The sequence below is a fragment of the Peromyscus maniculatus genome, chromosome 4 (assembly GCF_049852395.1).
Source record: "Peromyscus maniculatus bairdii isolate BWxNUB_F1_BW_parent chromosome 4, HU_Pman_BW_mat_3.1, whole genome shotgun sequence".
NCBI classification, from domain to species: domain Eukaryota; kingdom Metazoa; phylum Chordata; class Mammalia; order Rodentia; family Cricetidae; genus Peromyscus; species Peromyscus maniculatus.
In genome coordinates, this window is record NC_134855.1 from 15,414,444 (window position 1) to 15,441,439 (window position 26,996).

General features: G+C 54.5%; 3 protein-coding genes and 1 long non-coding RNA gene across 8 annotated transcripts; 3 read left to right on the plus strand and 1 right to left on the minus strand.

Moving 5' to 3' along the window:
• The first annotated feature begins 794 nt into the window (after positions 1–794).
• LOC102925899 (uncharacterized) lies at positions 795–1,992 on the plus strand. The gene is made up of 2 exons (XR_442846.3): positions 795–1,313; positions 1,856–1,992. It is a non-coding gene; the product is annotated as an uncharacterized LOC102925899 (long non-coding RNA).
• Positions 1,993–7,378: 5,386 nt separating this feature from the next.
• Positions 7,379–11,033, plus strand: Ptgds (prostaglandin D2 synthase). 2 transcript variants are annotated; one of them, XM_042275151.2, is made up of 7 exons: positions 7,379–7,586; positions 8,317–8,459; positions 8,566–8,642; positions 9,524–9,640; positions 9,832–9,933; positions 10,421–10,477; positions 10,917–11,033. In XM_042275151.2, exons 1-6 carry the CDS (start codon positions 7,467–7,469, stop codon positions 10,432–10,434), a joined length of 573 nt encoding a protein of 190 aa, XP_042131085.1. In that variant the 5' UTR covers positions 7,379–7,466; the 3' UTR covers positions 10,435–10,477; positions 10,917–11,033. The 2 variants fall into 2 exon arrangements, with proteins under 2 accessions (XP_042131085.1, XP_015854993.1); XM_015999507.3 differs by having other exon boundaries at positions 10,421–10,446.
• Positions 11,034–18,423: 7,390 nt separating this feature from the next.
• On the plus strand, positions 18,424–19,965 carry Paxx (PAXX non-homologous end joining factor). 3 transcript variants are annotated; one of them, XM_006981025.4, is made up of 7 exons: positions 18,424–18,662; positions 18,734–18,794; positions 18,954–19,006; positions 19,081–19,271; positions 19,365–19,433; positions 19,596–19,680; positions 19,757–19,965. In XM_006981025.4, the coding sequence occupies exons 1-7, from the start codon at positions 18,535–18,537 to the stop codon at positions 19,773–19,775; spliced, it is 606 nt and encodes a 201-aa protein (XP_006981087.1). In that variant the 5' UTR covers positions 18,424–18,534; the 3' UTR covers positions 19,776–19,965. The 3 variants fall into 3 exon arrangements, with proteins under 3 accessions (XP_006981087.1, XP_006981085.1, XP_006981086.1); XM_006981023.4 differs by having other exon boundaries at positions 18,428–18,662; positions 19,753–19,965; XM_006981024.4 differs by having other exon boundaries at positions 18,431–18,662; positions 18,957–19,006; positions 19,753–19,965.
• Positions 19,966–20,728: 763 nt separating this feature from the next.
• Positions 20,729–23,511, minus strand: Clic3 (chloride intracellular channel 3). Of its 2 annotated transcripts, none has more exons than XM_076569248.1 (6): positions 23,437–23,511; positions 21,738–21,847; positions 21,527–21,652; positions 21,279–21,385; positions 21,022–21,197; positions 20,729–20,941 (listed from the first exon to the last, which is right to left on the minus strand). In XM_076569248.1, the coding sequence occupies exons 1-6, from the start codon at positions 23,494–23,496 to the stop codon at positions 20,783–20,785; spliced, it is 738 nt and encodes a 245-aa protein (XP_076425363.1). In that variant the 5' UTR covers positions 23,497–23,511; the 3' UTR covers positions 20,729–20,782. The 2 variants fall into 2 exon arrangements, with proteins under 2 accessions (XP_076425363.1, XP_006981089.1); XM_006981027.4 differs by lacking the exon at positions 23,437–23,511 and adding an exon at positions 22,611–22,732.
• Positions 23,512–26,996: the final 3,485 nt, after the last annotated feature.

A 26,996-nucleotide genomic window follows, 5' to 3' on the forward strand; every position in this document is an offset into this window, starting at 1 on the left:
CCGGGGCCAGAGCAGAACTCTCCAGTTTGAGCCTGTGACCCAGGCCTCCTGAAATGATCCCAAGTCCCTCATGAAAAGGCTCCAGAAAGTGAGGGACGAGGGCATTCAGAGGCAAGGCGAGGAACAGACATAGCCTAGGGGCCTGCAGGAGGAGGGCAGTACTGGGAAGGGTTTGGGCCCCCCAGGGTCTGTGCCCCCGAATTCACATGATCCCAGAGTACTGGGACTTGGACCACCAAGGGCTCTAGGCAGCATCTAAGCTGGTCATCAAGATCTTCTGAGATACTGCCCATCCCCGGGGGCACATTTCAGAACCAGGGTGATGGAATCCTAGCAACCACCTCTCCCAGGGGGGAAGTAGTCAAGAGGAGACTACTACGGTCCTCAGAGAGCCACCACAGCCGGAGGCTGGTGGCATCAGGCCCAGCTGAGGATGGATGAGGTCAGGAATGGGCAAAGCGCTGCAGAGGAGGCCGTAGCCCCGTGAATGTCCATGGCCCAGATTGGCCCTGGGGCCTGAGTAGGTGGCCCTGGGCCAGCTCTGGCACAGCACACTCTGTCCCTCTTTGCCTAGCCCAAAGAACAATTCAATCTGCTCCCAGGCAGGGGGTGGGAGTGGGTGCAGAGTTGTGGCCAACGGACCAGGACAAGTGTGGGTGGATTCTGGGGTGGCCACTTATGCTGGGCACACAGTGGATCCTGAGAGGTATCTGCTGTCATCTGCCCGGATTTGAGCTGTAATCTCTGTTGGTTTTCATGCACAGTGCAGGGCACCGAGAGCGTAGGAGGTGGGCAATGGGGCAGGAAGTGCTGGGGGAGGTGTTCGTGGGATAGAGCGCTGCCTTAGAGTGTGAGCTGGCTCAATTGTGAGGAAGCCATAAGGGCATAATCTTTCCCCTCTTGGATGTGGAGACGAGCTACCCACTTTGGGACAGGGCTACTGTAAGCTCAGTGACAGCCCCGAACCCAACACCTCACTTCCTCCTCCAGGCCGCTGATACCCAGGACTCCACTGCCTAGGATCGGCCTCCTCCACCCAGATGGAGCTCCTGTGGATAGGTCTCACCTTGCTGGAGATGATGCAAACCCAGGCCCAAGGCCCAAGAAGGCACGGGGGGCTCCCTCAAGTCCCACACCCCAATTTGCCTTTTCACAAGATCTGTCTCCTGCCCAGCCAGGGGAAGGAGACAGTGACCGTGAATTCAGGTCGAGCAGGCCCTGTTCCCATGGGTAGGAGCCTGGATCGGAGAGCTCAGCCCAATGCCAACCCTACACAGACTTCATATTCTCCTGTGGCCCTCGGGACCCTCCAGGTGGGGACAACTCTCTGTGCGTGTGGAGAAACTGAGGCTTTGAGAGTCGTTGGGTCTTTCTTAGATCCAGGATCATCGGTGCAGATATGGCTTGGTGCCACATATGGGATAAAGGGGGCTGGCTCTGTCTGTCACTAGTCCCACAGTTTGAGGGAAAGTGGTCCATCCTCAGCTTGGTGGGTCACACCGTCAGGAGGGAAGATGGGGTCCTGTTCCAGTTATGGGTGACAACCTTCGAGCTCAGGGGCAACCAGTTTGTCACTATGTCTGTCCCACTCAGGTGAGACTAAGTTCCCAGAGCCCCTGCCACGTGAGGGTAAACTGTGAGTAGGGCTAGCAGATTTGAAAGGTCCATGGAGGAGCGGGAGGCGGCGGCTGAAAACCTACCCTTGCCCTTCCTGTGGATCTAGCTTCTAGTGCTCGCCCTGAACCCCACTATTTCCTCTTAGACCCCCTCTTGCTGGGGTCTATCCGTGCCCAGGTCCCACTGGCTCCAATGTCCTCTCATTTCTCTGCTTCTCTTCCTTCCTTCTCTTCCTTAGGCCAGAAGACCAACCATCAGACTTGGCTGACCATGGCAGACCCGGCCCTCACCACATCCCAGCGAGACTTGTGGCCCTCCTCCCAGGCGTTCAGCCTCATCCACCCCCAGCACAAATAAACGCTTGTCACAGAGGAATGGGCTGGCTGTCCATGATTGTTGTCATGAGGAATGTGAGCCAGGCTGGTGGGGTAGAGCCAGCTCTACCACCTCAGAGTGCCAGACCTGTGCAGAAGCTAGAGTGTCTGATTTGGGGGCTGTGATGTCCGCGGGGACACTTGTCCCCATTTCCTCTCTGCCATGGGCCTACCTCCCCTCCTTAGTCTCAGAGAAACAGAGACAGCCTTGTACTTACACAGCACACGGCCCCTGTCTGGGGAGCAGGGAGCATGACCCCAGGGGCCTCCTGGGTGCTGAAGCCCAGATCCCAGATGGGACTGTGAAGGAGGCACCCAAGCACAATGCCTCAGAGCATGGTAACCAGAACTCCTTTCTAGGTACCCTCTACAGCCTTGCTCAGAGGCTGTGGACCAGTTTCCTGGGTCATCTTAGACCCCAGAGTGAAAGGCAGGGCCCTGTCTTGGAGCTGCACTTAGATTAAGATCCAGGTACACCTTTAGTTCTAGAACTCAGGAGGCAGATATCTGTGAGTTCAAGGCCAGCCTGATCTACATAGAGTTTCAGGCCATCTACGGTTATACAGTGAGACCCTGTCTCAAAGTGGAAAAAAAAAAAGAAAGAAAGAAAGAAAGAAAGAAAGAAAGAAAGAAAGAAAGAAAGAAAGAAAGAAAGAAAGGAAGGAAGGAAGGAAGAAAGGAAGGAAGAAAGGAAGGAAGAAAAAGAGAAAGAAAGGAAGGAAGGAGAGAAAGAAAGAAAGAAAGAAGGAAGGAAGGAAGGAAGGAAGGAAGGAAGGAAGAAGGAAGGAAAGAAAGAAGGAAACAAAGAAACAAAGAAAGAAAGGGAGAACCAGGTCCTGTGGCTGTTATAAAAACACAGATGGGAGCCAGGAGATGCTGAAGGCCCTGCCATCCAGCCTGGCCCGGGAGACCGAGCCTGGCTCTGGAGGAGCAAGGCATTCTCTGTTCTGCCTGGCTCTACAGGGACACGAGGCCCCTCCAAGGACAGTGCTGAGGAAACTGTAGCCCCCCTAGCCTTGCCTTGTTCAGCCCACCCACTCTCAATCCATGACTGCAGGCTGCTTCTGGAAGCCAGATCAGGCCTTGGAGATCTGTAGCACCATCCACTCCACTATCCCAGCACTGATGGTCCCACTGTTGGAGAGTGTGAGGATGTAGCGGCTGAGAGCGGGCCAGGCCCTCCCGCAGCTCAGCTGCCCTCTGGGCACCCCATCGTAAGAGTAGAGCGGGTAGAGGTGGTCCCACCAGATTCTCTGTCTTCCAGCAGCTGCCTGCCCAGACTCAATTTCCCAAGCAGCAGTTGGCCTGTCCATCCTGGGACCCTTCTGGGGTCTGGTTGACATATGCACAAGAGACTCAAATCCAGGGACTGATCTTATCCCAACCTCCTGCCTGCTTCCTCTTTGATCCTGGTCCCCCCACCCTACTGAGCTGGGAAAGGAACCCTAGAAATGTGGGCAGAGAGATGCAGCCATGTCCAAAATCAGCAGAGGTGAACCCAACAGCTGCAGAAACCAGCTGGGGGAAGAGCAGACGGTGGGCTTGGATGGAACTCAGAGACAGCACAGTGAACTGCCTGCACAGCTTGGTTAATGGGCACAGCCCTTTACATAGAGTGCCTGAACTAGAATGTAACCTCCACACAGGCCCTGCTTTTCTCATGTCACAGACTAGGGTACTACACAAAGGTCAACTTTCAGAGTCCAAAATATTCCACTCAGCTGCTTCTCAGTGGCCTAGGGCAATGACATTCTTCATTACGGCCCTTTGAGGGACATTTCTGAGAAGGGCTGTGAGACCTGACAGGCCTGAGAAGGTGGGGGGTCTAGGTCTCCCAAAGCCACTCTCCGCACGCTTCCCACACAGAGAAGCTATGCTCAGGCATCAGGTTGGAGTCAGGTGACCCCGGTGAATTCCAGGCCAAAGCTGGGGACTCAGGGACTTACTCCACCCATGCTGTCACGCGGCCAACAGTCACTCGGCTAGCTCAGGTCTGACCAGGCCTTGAGGATAAGCTATGTCTGGAGATGTCAGAGAACTAGCCTCCCACCCAGGGGACTGACTACCCCCGGAGAGGAATCTGCTTCCCATAGGACAAGGCTGGGACTGTTCCTCGGGCCTTTCAAGGCTAGGTCCAAGAGGTGTCCCCCCCCCCACCCCGTGCTCAGAGCCAGGCCTCACCCCCGGCCAAGCAGCTCCATCTGCAGTTCATGCACTGATTCAGGGTCTCAGCACTCAGGTTGGCCTGAGTGCTGCAATGAGGCCTGGAGAAGGGAGAGGTAGGCCCAAGACCAGGTGGGGCAGGGGCCTCCAGGCCAGTCCACCCCGATCCCTTGATATCTAACTCAGTGTCCTCATGCAGCCCAATTTCTGTGACATTTTGTAAGGATGAAAGGGAAGCCAGAGTCAGGCTGTGGGGAGGCAGCAGGTCCAAGGCCCCACTTCAGCCGACAGAGTCCCTTACTTACTGCAAAAAGTCCCCATAGTCTAGTAGGCCCACATTTAACAAGCCTCCCAAGAACTCCTGCAAGGCAGGAATACCTCCCCTCCTTTTGCACAGATGGGGAAACTGAGGCACATAAAGGCTGGACATTGGCCTGGGAGACCTTGCCAGACCCAGGAAGGCCTCTGTGTCCTGTTTGCATGGTCTACTCCTGCCTCAGAGGAGGCAGCATGTTCAGGCAGGAGGGGATTCTGGGTGATCCCAGGTTCTAACACTCAATCATCCTACAGTTCATGGGAAGTAGATGCCCTCAAACCGGTAAGAACTTAGAGGAAAAGACCTCAGCGACAGGGCTGGCGCCTGGGAGCATGTGGAAGCTGAAGCTGGGCCACTCAGGGTCTTGCTCCACAGTGTTGGCTGAATTCTGGCATGCTGTGTATTCTTACGATAGTTTGTGTGAACCTGTTTCCTAGGCCCTCACAGGACACTAACGAAAACGGACAATGTGGTCCTCAATATAGGACGGTTAGAGCAGGGAGGAGGGACCCCAGAACATTCAAAACCCCTCTAAGCTTCCTGGAAGGCTTCCTGGAGGTGTGATCAGGCTTTTCCTGAGAGGGTACAGGGGGCAGGCGGTGATGCAGACATGCCCTGGGAGATGAGACCAGGAACTCACAGACAGGAGGCAGGGCCAGAGGAGGACTTGAAAAGGCCATTGCTTAGCCGGGCGGTGGTGGCGCACGCCTTTAATCCCAGCACTCGGGAGGCAGAGCCAGGCGGATCTCTGTGAGTTCGAGGCCAGCCTGGGCTACCAAGTGAGTTCCAGGAAAAGGCGCAAAGCTACACAGAGAAACCCTGTCTCGAAAAACAAAAAAACAAAACAACAACAAAAAAAAAAAAAAAAAAAAAAAAAAAAAAGAAAAGAGAAAAGGCCATTGGTATCCTGTTCCTTGTGACTCCGGGCAGACTGGGACAAGGCACTTCGGGGACAAGAAGCTAGGTAGGGGAGAAGCTTCCTACTGTGGTGGGGGTTGGGAAGGCTATGGGCATCACAAGCTTGGCCCTCCAGGGACGGCCCAGGACCGTACCTGGTGCATCCTGGGCTCCAGAGCCTGAGTGCTGTCCCTTCTCACTCACACCCCCTGTTCCCCTGGGATCAGCACTGTGTCCCAGTTTCCAGCTGGCCAGTCCAGCCTCAGCAGCATTGCGGATGGGTGCGGAGCAAGGTGGGGTCCTGGACTGGCCTGGGAAGAGGTCTTCCCAGAAGGGGCACGCAGGAGTGCTTGGTCAGAGAGAGGTCCATACCAGTTTGGAAATGAGGCAGCCCCTACCTCCCCAGGCAGGGCTGACTTCATAGGTAGAACGGCCACGGCCACCAAGTGCCAGCCGGAGGGCCATGGTGTCCTTCCGAGAGTTAGTTGCTTTGTTATCACTAAGACCACAGTATCTGGGCAGAAACAACTAGGGGAGAAGGGTTTATTTTGAGGCATGGAACCAGGCATGACAGAGAGAGAAAGCAGCAGGATCAGGGACCTTCAAAGGCCCTTCTCAGTGACCCACTTCCACCAGCTAGACCACACCTCCTAAGGTTCCACAGATCCCCAAATAGCACCTGCCACCAGCAGAGGAGCAAGCCTTTAAAACATAAGCCTGCTGGGGACCTTTCGGATTCAAGCCATAGGAAGGTCCCACCCTTGGAAGTACTTCAAGATTACTCTGCTTGGCGGGGGGTGGGGGTGTGTGTCTTCATCCCATCTACAGGAAGCCCCTAAACAGGTTGATGCACCCAGGCCTTCTTCTCAAGTTCTTCCTGTCTCCATCCTCAGTCCCTCTAGAGAAAACTCTCAGATCTGCTGCTGGGCCAGGCTGGGGCCTGGGGACTGGATGGTCCAGGAGTCAGCCTCCCCCTACTTATTCTGACAGATCCTCCCTCCTTAGGCCCAGGGCATGGATGGACCTGGAGGGGCAAAGTATGGGCTGTCCTGGGCCGGAGCTGATGGGAGGCTGAGTGAAGAACTGGACTCTTGGGCTCCTCTGGGCAGTTCTGGGATCTATCCTGCTTCCTCACCTGGAGCTCTGTTGGGCCAATTCCTGTAGCCCTAACATTAGTGAGAGAGTAATTACCTCCTCGCATAGCCCGCTCAGATGTTAATGTTAGAAAATCCTCTGCCTCAGAACCCAAAGCCACAGGGAAGGAGAGAAGGGACGTGCCAGCCCTCTCTTCCATGGCCATTGGCTTCCCATCCAGGGTCAAGGCCATGGGAGCCAGGAAAAAGCCACAGACCGCAGTCACCTACAGCAGCTTGAAGTCCACCGCTCTGCCCACCACTGCTTGCTTGCCCTAAGGGAGCCCAAAGGACCACCAGGTGAACCCCAGTGGGCTGACCAGGGTGGAGGCTGTACTCAGCGCGGCTGAGTTTGGAATTCACTGCAGGATAGATTGAGTTTCTTTACTTGGTTCCTCGTGGCCACCTGGACTGCTGGCCTTTCGGGACCAAAAGTTCAAGGCACAAACGGTGCTTTGTGTTAAACCCTGCTGGGGTCATGGGACTTGGAGAGGACGATAGATAGGGCTTGTGAGGGGAAGGTCTTAGCCCCAGGTGGGGAGTGACTGGCTTTCCCAGCAGCACTGAAGTAACCTCCAGGGCCATCCCTGCTGCTGAGGTATGTGGGCTTTGACGGAGGGGGGCAAGGTCTGGGCCAGTTCTGTCTCTGGAGCTAGGGTGGAGAGCGGGGGTATGCAGAGCTCTCTGCCTGCCCTGACCCGTCCTTTCCTCACTGAGGTGTGGGGCTCAGCTGGAAGCTCTTACATAACCAGCCCTGTTGCTGATGAGGCTGCGGCTGGGACAGCCACCCTCCCTCGCATGAGCATCACGAGTCTCCAGTGGGCAGTCCTTGGGCCTTGGGTGGAGGCCAAGCCTGGCTCATAAATAGGGGTCTCCACAGTGCCCTCTGCTCCTTCTGCCCACGATCTTCCTTGCTCTGCCCACATTGCTGGCCTCAGGCCCAGACACCTGCTCCGGTCCAGGGAAATGACTGCCCTTCGAATGCTGTGGATGGGGCTGGTCCTGCTGGGGCTCTTGGGATTCCCACAGACTCTAGCCCAGGGTGAGGGCCATGTCTCGGTACAGCCCAACTTTCAACAAGGAAAGGTGAGGTTCCCCCTACCCCACCCCCAAGACAGCACAGCCCTCAGGTCAATGAGCCTGGCTTTCTCCCACAGAAGAGCTTGCTTGTTCCTCAGAGCCTCTGCTAGCCTGAGGCCTGAGCCAGCTGAGAGGAAAGGAGGGCTGCCCGGTTGCCTAGGCCTGAAAAGAAGCCCTCCTAAGCCACAGTATTCCGTCCAATCTCTCCTCAGAGGGCACTTGCACACATGTGGGCCACATAGTGTTCATGTCTTCCAAACACAGTCCCCTGTAAGCCCAAGACACCCGGGACATGGACAAGCACGGGTCATATATCTGGGTCCCAGGATGACTGGGCACTGGCCAGCACTTATCCAATGAGGTCCTGGATGTGCTGGGCACTGCTCGTCCTGTATGCTCCTGCACTGGAGCTGGCTGGGACCCCACTGGCACACCCCCTGGTTGGTCCACCTGACTCCTCCAGGAATGTGGCATGCTCTGATACCCACTCCACCCACTAGGGGACAAAGATGAGGACCTCAACGTCCTGGGGAAGAGGGGAGGGTCTTTGCTACCCCCCCCTTCCTCCATGGAGCCTGCTAGAGAGGGGGGAGACGTGGATGGGCATAGCCCAAGGAAAGGGTGGCACTGGGACCAGTGTAGCAGGGGAGTCGGAGGGGAAAGAACCAGAAGCCCCCCGAGTCTGCCCATGAGGGGAGCATGGAGCATTGCCAACCTAGGCATCCACTGGTCGCAGTTCCTGGGGCCCTGGTACGTCGTAGCCCTCGCCTCCAATTCAACCTGGTTCCGGGATAAGAGAACAGGAATGTTTATGTGCAAGTCAGTGCTAGCTCCCTCCACAGACGGCGGCAGCCTCAACCTCACCTCTATCTTCCTCAGGTGAGACAATGGGGTGCGGCCAGTTCTGGGGCCCAGAAGTCCCCGTATCATTGTCAGGGGACATCTTGGGGCTTGTTTCCTTACTTCAAGGGTGTTCTGCCCACAGGAGAAACCAGTGTGAAACCAAGATCATGATACTGCAGCCTGGGAAGGTTCCCGGACAGTTCAACTACCGCAGTCCCCGTGAGTAAACCACTTCCTGATCTGGGTCAGTTCCGAGGTCCCTGCCGGCAGACTGGACCACCCCGTCCCAAAACTGTGGAGATAATGGTCACAGCACCAGGGTCAGTCATCCAAGGACAAACCTGGTTGTGAATCTGCCTCAGGCACGTAGGACGTAGGTGTTGGAGACAGACCTCTCTCTGGGGGCTGTGTCCTCTCTGAAGCCCACCCATGTTCTGCCAGGCCCCTTTCCTGCCCAAATGGACTTTTCCAGTTCTCTGCTGCCCAAGGGGGTTACTCACCGGCATCCCCCGAATCCTACCACACTTCAGTAGTCCCTACCCAAGGACCTCTCTCCTCCATCCCTCACCTGAGATATGGCTCCCCACAAGAACCCTATTTCCAACCAGGCAGTAGTGGTGCACGCCTTTAATCCCAGCACTTGGAAGGCAGAGCCAGGAAGATCTCTGTGAGTTTGAGGCCAGCCTGGTCTACAGAGCGAGATCCAAGACAGGCACCAAAACTATACAGAGAAACCCTATCTTGAAAAACCAAAGGGAAAAAAAAAAACACCCAAAAAACAATAACAACAAATCCTATTTCCTTCTCCTTCTGCCTGCATTGTAACCCAGCCTGCGATTTTCTGAACCTAAGTGTTTTCTGCCTTCTCCCCAAGACTTGGGGTTTGGGGACAGTGTTCCTGGGCTGGGCAGGCAGGAAGCCAGAAACTGGCAGGTGGTCCCTGAGGGAGGGCCGAGGATGGCAGCCAAAGTGATGCTGGGAGCCAAAGGCCTGAGGCCCTCCCTACAGTGACGCCCTCAGAGGTCACCCCTTCCCCATAGAGGAGGACAGAATTGTGGGAGCTGTGTATCCCCCATCAGTGTCATCTCTTGGGTTCCCAGACTCCGGCAATACCCAAGCCATCTCCGTGGTGGAAACCAACTACAACGAGTATGCACTGCTGCTCAGCACGGGCACCAAGGGCATGGGCCAGCCCTTCCGCATGACCAGCCTCTACAGTGGGTATCACACCCCACCAGGCCTCCACCCAGGGGAGACCCCTTAGAAGCTTGAGGTTGGAAGAAGCCGGAGACCTGATCCTGGGTGGGAGGGGAAGGGTGTACCAAAGGGGCGGTCCCCAAGACACAGTGCGGGGCAGAATGGAGGCTTTTTTTTGTCCCCTGAGGCTGGTTCCTTCTTTATCTACCAGGCCGAACCCAGACCATAAAGGACGAACTAAAGAAGAAATTCACCACCTTTAGCCATGACTACGGCCTCACAGAGGAAGACATTGTTTTCCTGCCCCAACCGGGTGAGGGAGGCTAAGCTGCGGGGGAGGGAAAGGGAATTATAGTTGGATTAGAGCTGGACAGCCCTCCCATTGCAGCGGGGGCGGGGGGGGGTGCGCGGGGAGACTGGGGAGAGCGTGGCCCTTGCCCTACCTACTAGCCCAGGGGACTCCAAGGAAATAAACAGAGGTGTCAGTCTGTCCCTTTATTTCAGCCCCCTTTATTGGGAAACCCCTTCCTGGTGGACTCCTAGCACCCCTGTCTGTGAGCCCCCAGCTAGAGGTTTAGGGGTGCTACTGGAAAAAACAGACGGAGAAAGACCACCCCTTCTGTTTTGAAGAAGAGACTGGAGGAGGGTTGGGATGGAGTCTGAAGTTTAGGGGCTCGACACAAGCTAATACCCCATAGCCTTGGGGGAGGTTTCTCGGAGGCGAGAGAGCCGGACAAAGCTCTGACGAATATGGCTCTAAGCCTGCTCCTGACTACGTCCCTGGGCTTCCTTCTCGGCAGATAAGTGCATTTAAAAGTGAGAACAGGTGAGAGAGGCCAGTGGGCTGCGTTCACTTGGTAAGTGCTGCCCTGTTCATTTACTCACACAACACATCACCACTGAGTGTGGGGGGGACTCTGCTCCCCAGACAGAACCAGGCCCAGGCGAGACAGCCAAGGAGGAAAGTCACAGTTCCAATTCCAAGGGCTGGAACGGGGCTGATGGCCACGGGCTCCTGGGGAGAGGGATAATGGTGTGGGCGACTAGTCCCAGACCGAATGAGGAGGGACTTCCCCGGGTCCCCAAGGAACCAGAATGCGCAAAATCAGGGAGGGGAATGGCAAGGGATGGAAATGGGAAGTTGGAGGGCTCTTCCCTAGTGCCATTGACTGAGACTTTGGGACCAAAGACTCTGGGGGAATCCTTCAGAAAGAGGCCCTTGCCAGAGCACAGTTTGGGCTCCATGGGGCCAAGGGTGTTGCCTGTGTCACTGACGGATCCCGTTCTTCTGTCCAGGTGATCTGGCCCTCAGGACTCCTTCTGTCACTTTCGAGACCACAGCCCTGGCTCCCCAAAGTGCTTCTACACCCTGCAGCTTTGTCTTGATTAAGAAATAAAGTCCAAAGCAAATCAGATCTTGACTCTTGTCTGTCTGTCCCCTGGGCCGCCCCTTGCCCCTCCCGTAAATATCTCAATATGATAACAAGAGGGGTGTCTGTTCTTGCTGAAGTCCTAACTAGGAACAGCCTAAGGGCTATGCTGGATTTGGCACCCACCCTGCATGGGGTTCTAACCTCACCACATGCCCCAACCCCTCTAGCCACAGCCCCTTCAAGCTGCTGACCACAACCAGGCCTGGGCTGGGCTGGTGAAAGTTAGTCATTTAATAGCTAATCCCTTAGACATGTGTCCACCCCTGCCCTGACAGTAGCCACACAAGGAGGAAGAGACTCCAGGGAGCCTCACATCCCATAACCTTTCAAGGCGTGGGATTAGAACCTTTGGATTGGGCAGTAAGCTGAGGGACAAAAAGGAGCTATTTGGTCGGGTGGTGGTGGTGCACACCTTTAAACCCTGTACCCAGCACTCAGGAGACAGAGGCAGGCAGATCTCAGTGAGTTCAAGGCCAGCCTGGTCTGTAAAGAGAGTTCCAGGGCAGCCAGGGCTGTTACACAGAGAAACATGGTCTCAAAAAGCCAAAAAAGAAAAAAAGAAAAAGAAAAAGAAAAAAAGGAGCTGTATGTATAATGGCTGCTAGAAGAGCATCTGTGCTGCCATGGACAGAGCGGGCCGAAGAGAGCCTACCAACCTGTACGTCTGCCTACTCCGGCCCCTCAGGAGGGAGTGTAGAAGCAACCGAGTCAGGTGCAATTCCACAATTCCATCAGTGGCCTATCCCAGTGGGTTGTGTCCTAGGACAGGACAGGCATCTCAGGGCATCTTGGGAACATGGAGTCCACTCAGAGGAAGCCACCCCGGCTCTTCTGACCGGAGGATCCTCCACAATGCTGTAGGCTCTGTGGGTTAGTCTCTAGGCTGGGCTCAGATCCATCCAGGACAACGTTGTCTCTCACACCCATCTCACCTGCTTGTTTCTCCATCCCAGGCTTCTGTCTACACATTCTTTCATTCCAGCTTATCAGGGCCTTGGACTTCAAGAAAGACCTCCATCCACTTGCTGCATTGGACCAGGAGTGGGCTTTCAAGTATGAGTACACCGTCCAGAACCAGCAGTTGGAATACGTTGCCTCAGTTTCCCAGCACTGGGCTGGGGTTGATCTAGGTACAGAAGTTGCTGGTGCTGGACACTGAGCCTCGGCAGGGAAGCATCCTGGTGAGATGAGATAAGGATCTTATCTCTCTGTATCTTACAGGATGTAGAGGTTTCCATGCAGCTCGCCTGCCCTACCCTGCAGTTCAGGGCACCTGGTACATAGTTGGGGCTGTGTCAGATGACCAGGGCTTCCAGGACCCCAAGGAAGACGGGGAGATGCACATGGACCTTGCCCGATGGTGACCTGGCTGTCAAGCTTGGGTATCCCACATAAGTGATCCTATGAACCTCACCTTCAGTGTGGCCTCATCCAAGTGTGCAGGAAATGAAGGTCAGGGAGAAGCAGCTCTGTCCCTGACATACCGGAAGTGCAGCCCAGAGGCTCCTGACAGCCTGGGCACAAATAAAGGCCACAGAAACCTGCTCTCCAAAGGACCTCAGGCCACACCAAATCCTGCCTGAGGCCTGAGTGAGGAAACAGGGTCTGAATGTCTGTGTGTGTGTGCCTGCAGAGGAGGCTAGGGATTTGGCACTCTGTGGATGTGTGGTGTGCCTTGGCAACCCCTCCTTAACTCCCCACCCCAACAGGCCTTTCCTGTCCCGTAAGATGTCCTTGGACTTTGTGAAGGCCAATAGGAGACCCTGTGACAGCTTTGTATGGGCAGTGTCCTCAGATCCTTGGGGTTAGGGCTGCCTGAAAAAGCAGGGCAGATCTCGGGGTGGAGCACCATCAAGGTCCACCACCCAGGTGTCAGGTGTGGACTTTTTCCTCCCCGGGCCAGATGTCGAATGCCAGGAGTTAGAAACAACCTTCACCAAGGGTGCTATGGCCAGGTAGTTCATCGACCTGGGTGAGGAGGTGGACGGCCAGCAGTGCCGTTCTGCAGCAGGGAAAGAAGTGGGGGCGGGGTACCTCATTATGTGAGCTGCAGGATTGGCAAAGGGGGCAAGCCTTCCTGAGTGGAGTGTCCCAGGGGTGGCTTCCATATTGTGGATCTTCCTAGGTGGGCCTCCTTGAGTCCTGGTCCCAAGCCACCTCTCACTCTTAGCCATGGCCTAGAGCAACATTCATGTGCCCTTCATGTACTACAGCACTTGGCTGTGTTATACTTCAGGACGGAGAAGTGAGGCATTCAGAATGCCTGGCAGCAGCACTATCGTGGGTTGGCAGAGGGGCTGGTCCTGATGACCCGTGGGACCAGACACAGGCCCCTCCCCAGAGCAGTGGCCCCAGTCTGGAGTACCGCCCAGGTTCACATCTCATCACTCGCCCACTCACAGAGAGAGAAACTTTGTTTCTCAATGTGTCTTCTTGGGACCTCCAGAGTCTGGAGCAGGGGGCCCAGACTGCACAAACCCTACCTCATCTTTGTCCCTGCCCATCTGTGCTCAAGACCTTCCTTGCCTGCCCTCAGTCCGCACCCCATAGATGTTTCCTGAAGGTGCATAGGCTGGCAAGCCAAGTGGGCCTGCACCCCAGCTAGGGTGCCCTGCTGCCTACATCAGGTGAGTGCTGCCTCCAACCCAGCTCAGGATGGCAGGAGCCAGGACACTGAAGATCCAGACTGCAGAGACCCACAGAGGTTTCTTAGTGAGAACTTACTCAGGGTCCAAGAATCTGAGCTTGCTTTACCCAGCAGGGGATGATTACCAGGGTTTGGTAACACGGTTGTGGTTACCAGATGTTTGAAAGGGTCTACACTTGGCTATGAGGCTAGGCGATGTGCTTTGATCTAGCAAGGGGGAAGTCTTTGCCCCGCCCCTTGGTGTTAGAAAAAGTCCTTTTGAAGATTGAGAAGGGACCATTGGGTTTTGATCCTCCCGAAGCTATCCTGTGTTTCTGTCTGTCTCCTCCGCTATCTATCTATAAGTTTCTTATCTCTCTCTCCTCCTTATAGGAACCCTTTGAAAGGTGGGAGCTGGCCTCCCACACCAGACTGGTCACATAAACCCAGAGTCACCCTACAGTCTGCAAACCAGGACGGAAGTCCCAGAGGACAGACACGCTTTGACTGTCTAGGCCAGGTGAGAGGAGAGAATGTCCAGGTCAGTCCATGCAGGAGACTATCATTAGCTGAGGTGCAGGACTAAGGGAAGAAGAGGCAAAGGTGTGCATGAGACCTGCTTTCTCAACAGATCGCTCTATTGGCGCACTGGCATAGATAGGTGAATACCCTTGGAGATCCCTCCCAAAGCCCCACCCCAACCCCAACTGCAATGGGGGTGGCCTCTGGTATGGAGAAGGCAGGGAAGCCTGGTCACCACAGCTCCAAGCAGTCCCCCTAGCCCACTACACCCTCACCCCACTTTTAGCAATGCTTGGGGACTGGCTCCACCCTCCCCTTGTTTTGCAGTGATGGATCCAGACATCCAGAGGTTGGGATTGAGCTGCCTATGTGCTGGCTCTTCCCCCGAAGAGCTGCTGGTTTCTCTGTACAGCTCCCCAAGCTGACAGAAGCACAGGGGAAGGCAGAGAGTGGGGGGTGGGTGGCAGGGACTCCGACCACGTGAGCTGAGTCCCTCAGGACAGTTCCTGCAGGGTTGGGTGCAGTTAATGCACCCTGGGTGCTGGGAGAGAGCGGGACCCTGGTTCTGCAGGAGGAAGACCCAAACGTGCCTGAGGATCCTTCTTGGATCCTGTAGACCCCAGGACCCCATTTGAGAGCAAAGTGCTGCTGACTTAGCTGCCCAGAAGCTCCTGGCTGGGGACAGCAATTACACGCGGCAAGGCGTACCCCACGCTGCCCATGTGTGCCCTGGGCCCTGGGGGCCGCTGTAGACAGGCTCAGCCTGCAAGTATCTCAAAATATAAGGCTGCTGAGATGTCTCAGAAGGTAAAGGTACTTGCTGCTAAGTCTTATGACCTGAGTTTGAGTCCTGGGACCCAAGGGTGGAGGAAGAAAACTAAGTCGTACAAGTTGCCCTCTGACCTCCACATTTGCTCCGTGGCACACACTAAAATCCATAATGTAAAACAATAATAATAAGGGCAATGATTGAGGAAGGCAGCAAATATATATTGACCTCTGACCTCTGCTTGCATGTGCGCACATGTGTACTTGCACATGCATGTGCACACTTGAATTTGTACAACACACACACACACAAAGGTAAGAGTGCTACTGCCGTGTTTGTACAGGACAGTGTGGTCTTACTCATTTAATCTGTGTGTGTGTGTGTGTGTGTGTGTGTGTGTGTGTGTGTGTGTGTGTGCTGGGGCCCTGTTGTCTATCCAAGCCAACCAGGTCCCTGAGATCCTCTGGCTTCGGCCTTCCTAACGGGCTTTACAAGTGTGTTCCACTCTGCCCAGCAGCACCATTGTCTTGAAAAGACAAAATGGTCCTGAAATTGTTGAGGGCAAAGGTCAATGCTGTCTGTAATGTAACTGTTCTGGAAAATTTAATAAAATTAAATTAAATTTTAAAAAATACTGATTGTGAATTTGTCAAAATGTTGATCATTTTCCCATCTGGGGCTCATTATGCTATTGTTGCTGCTTTCTAGTTGCTTTGAAATTTTTCAGTAAAAAAAAAAAGAAATTCCTGTCTTTCCAGACTACTTTTCTTGATTGGGGCTGATTGGGCTGTGAGGTCCACAGAGAAAAGAAGTACACACATACACACACACACACACACACACACACACACACACACACACACACACACCTTTGTGCATGTACCCCAGTGGTCAGCCAGCCCCTTTAATGCCCCAGTACCTTCTGGTCTCCAGGACTTGGCCAATGGTGAGCCCTGTCACTAATTTGAAGGCTTGGGGTCTGGACAGTGGCGAAGATCCTACCAAGCTGGAAGTCCTGCTCCCGTCTGCTCCCGTGGCCACGGCGGTGCCGGCAAGGCTTGGGCAATGTTCAGTCAGCCCAGCAAAACCCGAGTTCCCAACCCAGAGGTGTGCAGTGAGAACGCTGCCTGAGCACACGCTGTCACTCGATTCATGTTGTATGCCTTGTCATAGACCAAGAGGAGAGACAGAGAACTCATAGGCCACGCAGCGACAGAGACAAGGCAAATCTTCCTGCACACCAGTTCAGCTTCACCTCCATGGACTCCCAAAGGGTCTGGAATGGGGAGAGGCAGGTTGTCCTCTGTAGCCTCAAGGACACCATACCCTTCATTCTGGGGCTAGGAGTCCTGGTTCCTGGGAGTCCAGGAGTGGTCGATCCCTGTTGTCAGAGGTTAGTCCACCTGTCATACGCTGCACTACCCCAGTATGGCCACAAGGGGCAGCTCTGAGCCAGTTCTTCAACCAGAAACAAAGTATGTCAACTCACTCATAACAGTATTACAAGCTACGTCAAATCTTGCCCTTCATGCTCAAAATCCCTAGACCCCAATGGGTCCCACCTTACCTAGAGTGGTCGTGACCTGAAATTCCTTGGTTCAATGGGCTGGAGAGATGGCTCAATGGTTAAGAGTAGTTGCTGCTCTTCCAAAGGACCCAAGTTCATTTCCCAGCACCCACATGGTAACTCACGACTGCCTGTAATTCCAGCTTCAGGGAATCTTTTGGATTCTATGAGTACCTGACTCACGTGCACATGGACATACACATACATATAATTTAAAAATTAAAGAAAATATTCCTTGGTTCAAACAATGGTCCTGCCTCAGCCCCCGGAGTGGTTGGGGCCACTGCTGTGCCTAGCGCATTGCCTAAGCACTGAAGACACAAAATTGGAAAAACAAACAAACAAACAAAAAAACAAACAAAAAAACCACAACCACCACCACAAAAACACAGCAGCTTCCTAGACTGAGAATCAAATCACTGTAGAATTTAGCAGTTTAGACGATAAGCTGTGTTCTGTGTTATCTCTGGGTCCGTAAGGTCTGGTACCAACCCTCTAGTGGAAGAGGATGCAGTGTGCTGTTTCCCAGGTCTGGGCAGGCTCTGCCTCTTAGTTTCCTCACTAGCACCTGCAGGCCTCCTTACTCTGTTGGTCAAAGGTGTCCTGGGCTGCCTTGTGTTGTGGTGAGGAATACAAGAGGGATTGGGAGAAGTGACAGCCATCACTTCTGCCGTATTCCAGTGGCTAGAAGCAAGACTTTAGGAGCAATTTCTGGGAGGGGTCATCTGAGGGTGGAAATGCAAGCAGACGTCAAGACTGTCCTAGAGAATCCTAAAACCACAGTGACAAGCAGGGAAAATAACTAATGACATGGGAGAGAAGGAGAGAGATAGGCAGAGTTGAAATGTTCTACGCAGAGCCTCAAGAAAACTCTTTCAAAAGACGCTGTTTCAGCAAAGAGCTAAAGGTAGTATACAGGGCTGGGGACAGGGAACAAACCACACAAGGGCTCTGAGGCAGGAGCCTCATCAGGCCTGAAAAAAGTGGGAACTGAGGTATGTTTGGCCGACGGCACCCTTCAAATATGTTAGTTACAACAATTCACAGAGTCAGTGACCACTCTCCCCATGGCTGCCATAGGGTCACGACAGCCCTCTTGCACAGCCTTGGGAAGACTTCTGTTCCCATCCAGGCCTCCTCCTGAGCACACCCTTTGTAGATAGCAGCTTAAACACCAGCTCATATTCTGTAGCCCCTGATGCGGATTCCGATCAGCACTTTGCCAAAACCTCAGTGCTGTCCTGTTGATTATTCATTTCTTGCATTAGATCTCAAGTTCCAGAGACCTTGTGTTGGTCAAGGTGTCCTCAGGGATAAAACATCACGGAGAGTCGGGGGGGGGGGGGGATCGGACAACGGGAGGGTATTGTATGGAGTAGGGAGGCTTCCCTGTTTGCACTCTTTACCAAACATACTGTACTCAGTCTTGCATTTTGGTTTGTTACAATTCAGTGTGGAAAGAGCTGTGTTTGTATCTAAAGTGACAAGTAGGTCTGGAGGCCTCCAGGATCAGCCCATGTTTAGGAAAGAGGACCAGCATTGAAAAGCAGCAGGTGCGCGCGCGGTCGCTAGGAGGGACCCCGAATAGCCGAGGGGCACAGGAAGCGAGGCCCTTATAGATTTCTGCTAGGGTGCAAGGGCCAAAGGAAGGAGCCCGGTATAGCACTGAGGAGCCTGCTTCCGAAGGGGGTAGAGCTCTAAGTCCCGCCCTCTAGTCCCGCCTCGCTCTAAACCCCGCCCTCGAGGTGCCTCCAGCCCCGCCCCGAGCACTAAGCTCCACCCTCTAGTTCGTCCTGGGAGCCAGGCCTGATCTCCGGAAACACTGCCAGGCCTGGGTGCGGCTCCGCCCCGCTGTCTTGTCCTTCCGTCCTTGCAGACACCAGAAGTTCCGCCCCCGAGCGGACTCCGTAGCTTGCGAGTCACCAAGTTCGTACTTCTGCGCAGGCGCCCTCAACCCACAATAGGTTTGGCTCCTGGGCTGAAACCGCTTTGCTGCCATGGCCCCTCCGCCGCTGTCGCCGCCGCCGCTTTGCATTCTGCCACCAGGCTCAGGCCCTCCCCGCTTCGTGTGCTACTGTGAGCCGGAGGATGGTGGAGACCGGGACGGCGGCGGCTTCAACCTCTAGTGAGTGGGGTCTAGGGATGTGGGGTGCGGGAGTGCAGCGGCCGCGGTGCCTGACAGCCCCTCCCGCCCAGTGTGACGGACGCCGCGGAGCTCTGGAGCACCTGCTTCTCGCCTGACAGCCTGGCAACGCTCGTGAGTACCAGCACTGGGGATGGGAGACATCTGGGAGCCTAGCACCCCCTTACCCTCCCCGCTTTGGCTATGGTCCTCATAGTATTCCAAGGTTGGGCAGTTTGGAGTGTCCAATGGGTCCAGGGTCTTGGGCTGTCAGTGACAATTCTATGTTCCCAGCAGAAAGCCCGATTTGGTCTAAGTGGGACTGAGGACATCCCTTCCCGGTTCAGGTGAGTCCCGATTAGGGAGGCCTCGTGGGTGAGGAACTTGGAATAGGGTTAAAACACATCCTCTCTCTCCGCAGGGCAGCCTGCCAGCAGCAAGCAGTGACTGTAAGCCTGCAAGAAGATAGAGCCTTGATGACCCTCTCCGGAGACACCTCTGCACTAACCTTTGACCTCTCCAAGGTGCCCAGCCCAGAGGCAGCCCCCAAGCTACAGGCTTTGACTCTCAGCCTGGCAGAGCGTGTGTGCAACCTGGAGAGGCGGCTAGCAGGTAGGCTATATGTGAGCACCTGTACCCTCACTCGAGGACCTGCGTTTGCGTACCCTCTTGGCATTGAGTGGGGTGCCCATGGCTTTCTCCCAGCTGCAGAAGAGACCGCCACTAGTCCCAGGAAGAACACCCATCCAGTGGGCCCTCAGCTTTTCTTACCAGGTAAGAGGTAGACCTGGCATGTAGGTTGGGGCTAGTCTTTCTCTGGAACTGCCTCCCCGGGTGCCGGGTGCCTCATGTTCTAGAGAGAATCTTTCAGTGTGGACAGAGTTCTGGTCAGAGTTCTTTGGGGTTCAAGATTTCTCTGATCTGATTTTCCGGCAGAACTTGATCATCAGAGAGGCAGCTCTGGACTTGGGGTCAGGAGACGGTGTCCAGGGGAGTCTCTCATCAACCCTGGCTTCAGAAGGTACTTGCCACATGTCTTTCCTACCCTGGTCCCTTCCCTTTCCTCTGTGCATTACATACTCTTGTCTTCTAGCAAGAAACCAGCTGGAGGTGTAGACTTCGATGAGACCTGAAAATACAGCAAAGCCTGGGACCTTGCCAGGAGCCTGTCTACAAGGAAAGGGGTAGATCTGAAACCCCCACCAATCAGCGAAACCCCTTGCTTAACTTGCTGACTGGTCCTACTGTTGGGCAGGAATGCCTCTCATCCCTTCCTGGTGAAATAAACTGCTCTCTTGGGTAGAAATGCTAGACCAGACTTGACTGGTGAGGATCGGCCTTGGGGAGGAGGCCAGAGAAGACCCTTTTGGTGTGGAGCCCCAGGATGCAAACAGATGCATCAGGCTCTGGGTATCCGGGAGGCTCTCCTGGCTAGATCTGGGGTAGAGCTTTCTTAGACTGACTGTGTTGTTTCTGCATGGGCAGCCCAGGAGCTGAGAAGGTCCCAGCCCGGTAGGGCCGGCACTCCATAAGGCTTGGAATGCTGTCCCACACTTCTAAGCCCCACCCAGGCAGGACAGGTCATACCTGTCCCATACAGAGACGCACAGGGGAGTTGTCTTGAGGAAGATGGCATATTTGGAAGGCCACTACAGAGTGTCAGACGGTGGAAGCCCCTTCTAGGAGGAGGTGGGGTTGGCCCGCAGCCTGTGGCAGGACTAAGGAATGTAGGCCTGCCACCACCCACCTGGCCAGGATCCCGGAGGTTGAGCACCATGGGGCTCTGCTCCCCACCCTTCTTGGCCATCCAGGGCACCGCGCCCAGCTCTGGCCTGACTGGTTTGGGAGACTAATCCAGTCCCCTAGATCCCTGATGCCACTGTGCCAGGGCAGCTGTAGGGGGCCCCAGGCCTTTGCTAGCACCGTGGAGGAGGATGAGCTGTACCCTGCCTTCTGGACTCTCGCTCTCATCATTTTAGGCTTTCATCCTGAACTATGCTTCTCACCATGGGGTTGGGCTGGCGTAATTGTGGGCCTCTGGCCACTTGGATGTTCAGGACACGCTTAACTTGGGGCAGAGATGCCTTTATGGGGCTGCAGATGAGTGTATGGAGTCGGGGGTGCTAACGGGGGTGCACAGCAGGCTGATAAGCTGCCAGGATCTCGGCACTGTGTGGACACGTGTACTTGAACTCCTTCTCCTGCAGTGCGCTGTCCAGGTAGCGGCGGACACCACACAGTTCCTCCGGGATGGGCATCTGGCGGAAGTGGGCACACACCGTCTGTAGGTACAGTAGAGTGTGATTTCGGGCCTTGCTCGATGGCCTTTCTCCCCACACCTACCAGTTGGTCCCTAGCTTACATCCACAATGTGCAGCTTGGGCAGCAGGCTGCAGTCAGCCAGTGTGAACTGGTCACCGTCTAGGAAGCGGCGTCGGGACTCACGAAGTTGTGGCTCCCTTTCTAGTTCATGGTCTAGCGGGGCACGCAGGTAACTGTCCAGCCTGGTCAGGGCCCGGAGCAGCTGCTGGTAGAGGACTTGGGGGCAATGGCACAGTAAGGACTTAGCCTTGGTCTTGGATGGGCCCTCCTGCCCGTACCTTCTGGGCTGTGTCTCACCATTGTCCTGTGTAGGTACTGGGTTCTTGATGAAGGCAGAAAACTTGTGGAAGATGTCATTTCCGGCTGTGTTGGACTCTCTGTACCTAGGTGCCAGGCTAGGGAAGCTGTAGGGGTGAATGGTGTGAGAACTCCAGTCAGATCCTCAACATATACTCTCTCACAGCACCCTTCCTAGGCACTCTCCTGAGTTTCCCCCCACCACTAGAGAGTCCCATCTTTGCCCCCCTGCCCCCTCCGGTGCTCACTCAGGTGGCCTCAGCGTCGCCTCTAGAAACTCCTCAATCTGCAGCGTGTCTGTCTTGGCATCCCCATCATAGAGCAAGATGGGCAGCTGCGATCCTGGCGCGAAGTCCTTCAGCACGTCCAATGCCCTGTGGACACCAGGCAGAAGGGAGGTGGCTGGCCTGAGGGGGGCAGAAGCCGGGGAGGGGTCCAGGGCTGCGTCTCACGTCTCACCTTCGTGTGTCCACTGTGGTGAGTGTGAAGGGCACACCCTTGAGGAGTAGGACCATGAAGAGCCGTTGACAGGAAGGGCAGTGGCCTACACTCTCGCCGTCTTCACTGGCCTGGGTGGGTGGAGCGGGGGTGTTGGGCTGGGAGCAGACTCAGGAATCCCGATACCTGGCTGGGTGGGAACCTGCCTCCCACTGCCATTGGCTCTGAGGCACACTAGGACTCTGGCCAGGTTGGCCATGGCACCTACAAGTGTCTAGTGAGGGCCCTTGACCTGATCCCTGGAATGGGGAAAGCAAGAGATGCTGGGAACTTGGAGGCGGGTAGGGGCAGTGCCTGCCTGGGCTTGGGGTCCTGCCACAATCCTTTCCTTCCAGAGCCAGAGAGTTCCAGTCACAGAAACTGGCTACAGGGTGGGGTAGGCCAGAGAGTCATCTTCTAAGTGATCAACCCACACAACTGGGTATTGAAGCTGACAGCTCAGCTCAGGGAAGTGGCCAAAGAGGAGGCCAGGTCCTGCCCCCCACTCAGATCCCAGCACTGGCCTGAGAGCTCATGGGGCTATCTGGCAAGCCCCCTTCTGGCACGTGAACCTGAGTCTCTAACTGAATCTCTGGTACAAGCTACCAGACTGACACCTCCCCACCAAGGGGCTTTCTCCCAGGGCTGGACCAGGTCCAGGAGCCAGAGTGAAGAGCAGGACCCAGGCTATCTGATGCCCCCACCATAAGAGCTCCTCCCCCAGGCTGCCTGACTATTCAGTCCTGTGTGGGGCAGCTTCAGCCCACCACAGGGGAAGGGCACCCTTAGGAAGACCCACCCCTCAGCCTTGCACAAGAAAACAGAACACCCCTTCCAGCCCAGCCTGCCCAGAACCTTCACAAACAGCTGGAGCTTGGTGGTTTCGGCCATGGTAGGAGCTGAGGCATCCGGCGGCAGCACAGGGCACAGGGTGTGCCTTGGGAGCTCTTTAAATCTCCCTGGATGCCCCACCCTCCCCAGTCTGTGGGCCCGCCCCCACGGAACCACCTAGGCAGCAGATAGGCTGCCAAGGCAGAGCCAGCTGTCTGTACGAGACCAGAGTGTCCATGCCTAACAGTGACCACAGGAGGCCTGAGTCTCGGGGCTGGCTGTGAGTATGGGAGACTGTCTCACAGCAAAAGACTGAAGCCTTGGTGTGACGGTGATGAGGCCAGTGTGGTGGGTGCAAACTGGCGGGTGAGGAGGCCACGAGAGACCAGGGGCATAGAATACTACAGGCCCACAAGGTAAAGTTCTGGATGGGAGCCATGCTACACTGATCTCAGCCCAGGGCCAGCCTCAGCCCTCCACAGCAAATCCTCTTCATTGTCAAATCCTTATCTAAAAATGCCTCAGTTTGCCCTTCTGGAAGAGACGCCCCCTCCCTCCAACAAAGCCCAGCCAGGTAGGGCCCTCTGCCCTCAGGGTGGGCCCACATTCCTGACATGTTCGTGGCTGGCAGGCTGATAAGCCTGGGTTTTGATGTTTAACCCAGCTGGGCAGGGGATTCCATGCCCCATCCTGTCCACACAGGCTCCGAGCAGGTTTCTAACTCTTAACCTTAACGTTCAGATGGCACCAAGAAGGGTTAGGAGCTGCTACCTGTTGGCTGAGGAGCTGGGAATGTGGTCCCCAGCAGGAAGGAAAAGGGCAGGATAGTCTGACCCTACCGGGCACAAACCTGCCACTCACTCAGGCTTCCTGAGCCCGCTGGGGTCCACAGTGCGAGTTCCTTTGGCATTTGATAGCAGGCCGCCCTGCAGGAGACTTGGCCTTCAGAACTGGTGCTCCCGGAGGACTGGCACTGCCCACGGCTAAGACCAGGACCTGTTGATTGCTTCCCTCTCTCCGGTAGGTTGGTGCCGTCCAGGCTGGGTAGTGCAGCCGAGGTGACTCCGTCCCTGCCCACTCACCTGCGCACATGCTTGACTCCGGCCAGTGCCGCAGCTCTCCCAGGCTTCCTGCTCCCTGAGCCCCTTCTGATCACTTCCCTGATCTCAGCTGAGCTCCCAGGCAGGTAGAATGCAGCTCTGACATCCTTGGAGCTTGGGTTTGTGCCAGAGTCTCAGTTTCTCCTCTGACTCTTAACTCCTAGAGCCAGTTTTATTTTGGCATCTCCCTGACATGGTCAGCTTTCCGCTTTGTGGTTTTCTGTCCTTTGCAGGCAGATCACCACTGCAGCCCGTGAAGCCTTTCCAAACTGCCAGTGGTCACCAGACAGGCCCTGTGTTTACATATTTTTGCAAAGCTGCCCTGAGAAATGCACAAGAAAGGGTGAGGTGGACAGACAACATGAGCAGTGGCGTCGGGGGAGGGGGAGAAACACATCTCAAGAACCAAGCCAAAGTGCTGCAGCCTCTTTACTGTTGCAGGCGGCAGGGCTGTGGACGTGCCCTGTGTCGGTCTGTGGGTGGTAGGAGCCGTGCTCGGCTCTCCTGCCCATCGTCTCCTGGGGTCAGCTCCAGTTTGCCTCCCAAACTCCAGGGTCCCTCACAGGGAGTGGGATGAGAGATGGGCCCACAAGTGCATGCCAACAGAGTGGGTATTGTGGGTTTGTTGTGTGCCCCCAAAAGCTTCATGCATTGGAATCTTAAACCCCAGGACCTGAAACTTTACTCGGAGATGGTGTCCTTAAAGAGGCAATGGGATTGAAAATGAGACCGGCCAGTAGGCTCTCATTCAACGTGACCATGTCCTTCCAAAGGGGAGATCTGTGGCTAGGGTACATTCCAGTGGTAGAGAGCTTGCCTGGCATGCGAGGCCCTGCGTTCGATTTTCAGCACCGCAAAGGGGATAGAGGAGATTTGAACACAGACATGGTCGCAGAACATCCTGTGAACATGATGCAGAGGAGGGCAGGATGACACACCTATGCTCCAGGGATTGTGGAAGGCAAAGTCCAGGAGCTGGGGAAGGGCCTGAAACACACCTTCCCTCGGGCTTTTAGTGAAGCCAGCCTGCCCTAACGCCAGGCTCCTCTTTGTATGGCCGCTACAGCAAACCAATACAAACACAGGATAACACAGAGAACTGAAGAAAAAAAAAAGCAGGATTAGCATGCAGGATTATGAGCTTCTGCTGGTCTATTCTGAGCCAGAGACATCTGTAGGTAACTTCTTTTTGTTATTGTTGTTTTTTGTTTTGTTTTTGTTTTTCAAGACATGGTTTCTCTAACAGCTCTGGCTGTCCTAGAACTCACTTTGTAGATCAGGCTTGGCCTCAAACTCACAGAGATCCACCTGCCTCTGCCTCCCAAGTGCTGGGAGTAAAGGCATGCACCACTACCTGAAGGTAACTTCTGACAGAGGTACACACACCAACTTTTGCTCTGTCCAGACATGCCGTGTGTGTTTCCAACCTGTGAATTTGTGTGAGTTGTAAATAGTTTATTTAGTTAGTTAGGGTTTGTTTTTTGTTTGTTTGTTTGTTTGTTTTGAGATACCTGTTTATTTATTTGGTTTTTTTGAGATAGTGGTTCTCTGTGTGCTCCTGGCTGTTCTGGAACTCTCTTTGTAGACTAGACAGGCCTGGAACCCAGGTAGATCTGCCTGCCTTGGCTTCCTGAGTACTGGGACTAAAGGCATGTGCCACCATGGCCAGTAGTTGTAGATATTTTAAAGGAATGAGAAAAGCCTGGTGATGCAGGCCTGCCATCCCATCTACTTAGGAGGATGAGGCAGGAGGATGATAAATCCAGGGGGATTTAGGGAGGCTTTGTCTCAAACAAACAAACAAAGTAAAAAGGTTGTGTGCAGCTGGCTCAGAGGTAGAGCAATTCCCTAACGTGTGTGGCCCTTCAATCTAACATCTGACTCCACCAGTACCCCACCCTCCAAAAAATTAAATACCACCCACCTTAACTGAACCCATGACTTCCCCAGACCATAGGACCTTGCCCGGAAGTCTCTACTACATACAGAGCATCTTCTGGAGCTGCTAGACCCAAGACTGCCTCATGTCTCCCTCCTTGTACCTCTGACTCCCTGATAAAATTGAGATTGTCTCTTATAAAAGTCCTGCTCCTGTACACATTTCAACTGTGGGTTTTTTGTTGTTTTTGTTGTTTTGTTTTGTTTTGTTTTGTTTAGATATGGTCTCATGTAGCCCAGGCTGGCCTTGATCTCCTGATCCTCATACTTCCACTTCTCAAGTGCTGAGGTTACAGGTGTATGTCATCATACCTGGCCCCTAACAGCTGGGAGGGTTGTATCTCCCTTCTGTTCTGAAATTGGAGTCTTGGTGGGAATTTACTCCAATAGTTCTGAGCTCTGCCTGTAGAAAGTACCTGGGTGTGGTGACGTGCCCATAGTAGACCTAGTACCAAGATCCTCGATTTCCCCAAAGGGCTCTACTGTGTCATGTCTCCCCAGACATGAAATGTATTGAAACCTCGTAGCCATGGTGAAGAATTAGGAGGCGGGGCTTATCAGACCTTATTTGAGCATAAGGGTGGAGCCCTCATGAGCAGGATCTGTCATCTTACAAAGGAGACCCATCAGGATTCCACATAGAGAATTCTGCTCTTAGATTCCTAGTCTCCACAACTATGAAGAATTAATGTATTGTTTGTGGGCCCCCAGCCCCAGAGGGGAAGGAAGGAAAGGTTGATCTGTGTGTGGTCTAGAAAGCAGAGGCAGCTCAGAAACTGTCAGAGCAGGGCAAAGAGGCATAGGCCAAGCCAGGCCAGACGTGGTGGCTTCTGCCTCTAATCCCAGCATTTAGGCAGCCTCGGCTACACACAAAGATTCTGTCTCAAAAGTAACGAAAAGCAATGGCCAGCCAGAGATGGTCAAAAGCACTTGCTGTTAAAGCACAAACCTAACAACCTATCTTTGATCCCTGGAGCTGATGGTTGGAGAAGAATCAACTCCATGGCACATGCGGGCCTACACACACACACACACACACACACACACACACACACACACACACACACACATTCATGTCCTCTCTCTCTCTCTCTCTCTCTCTCTCTCTCTCTCTCTCACACACACACACACACACACACACACACACACACACACACACACACACTAAGGAAAAATTTAAGTGCATAGGTCACAGTGACACAATTTTGAAAGCAGAGGGGACTCTGTGAGAATGTCAACTAACAAGCAGAAAATTGAATGGTCATCAGCCCCGGGCAACAAGCTATCGCCTCATTATCTGCTAGAAGAGAAACATCCCCCAGTGGAAGCTGAAACCATGCTCCGGAATAGGCCTTCACCAGGACTGCTGGCC

What these genes read in the sequence shown, in the direction of transcription:
- Ptgds (XM_042275151.2), top strand. Translation starts at nt 7,467, where the DNA reads ATGACTGCCCTTCGAATGCTGTGGATGGGGCTGGTCCTGCTGGGGCTC. An exon ending in CCAACTTTCAACAAGGAAAG is followed by an intron (nt 7,587 to 8,316) that starts GTGAGGTTCCCC and finishes CACTGGTCGCAG; the next exon opens with TTCCTGGGGCCCTGGTACGT. An exon ending in CTCACCTCTATCTTCCTCAG is followed by an intron (nt 8,460 to 8,565) that starts GTGAGACAATGG and finishes TTCTGCCCACAG; the next exon opens with GAGAAACCAGTGTGAAACCA.
- Clic3 (XM_076569248.1), bottom strand. Translation starts at nt 23,496, where the DNA reads ATGCCAAAGGAACTCGCACTGTGGACCCCAGCGGGCTCAGGAAGCCTG. An exon ending in ACCACAGTGGACACACGAAG is followed by an intron (nt 21,653 to 21,737) that starts GTGAGACGTGAG and finishes TGGTGTCCACAG; the next exon opens with GGCATTGGACGTGCTGAAGG. An exon ending in CCAAGCTGCACATTGTGGAT is followed by an intron (nt 20,942 to 21,021) that starts GTAAGCTAGGGA and finishes CTGTACCTACAG; the next exon opens with ACGGTGTGTGCCCACTTCCG.
- Paxx (XM_006981023.4), top strand. Translation starts at nt 18,535, where the DNA reads ATGGCCCCTCCGCCGCTGTCGCCGCCGCCGCTTTGCATTCTGCCACCA. An exon ending in CCTGGAGAGGCGGCTAGCAG is followed by an intron (nt 19,272 to 19,364) that starts GTAGGCTATATG and finishes GCTTTCTCCCAG; the next exon opens with CTGCAGAAGAGACCGCCACT. An exon ending in ATCAACCCTGGCTTCAGAAG is followed by an intron (nt 19,681 to 19,752) that starts GTACTTGCCACA and finishes CTTGTCTTCTAG; the next exon opens with CAAGAAACCAGCTGGAGGTG.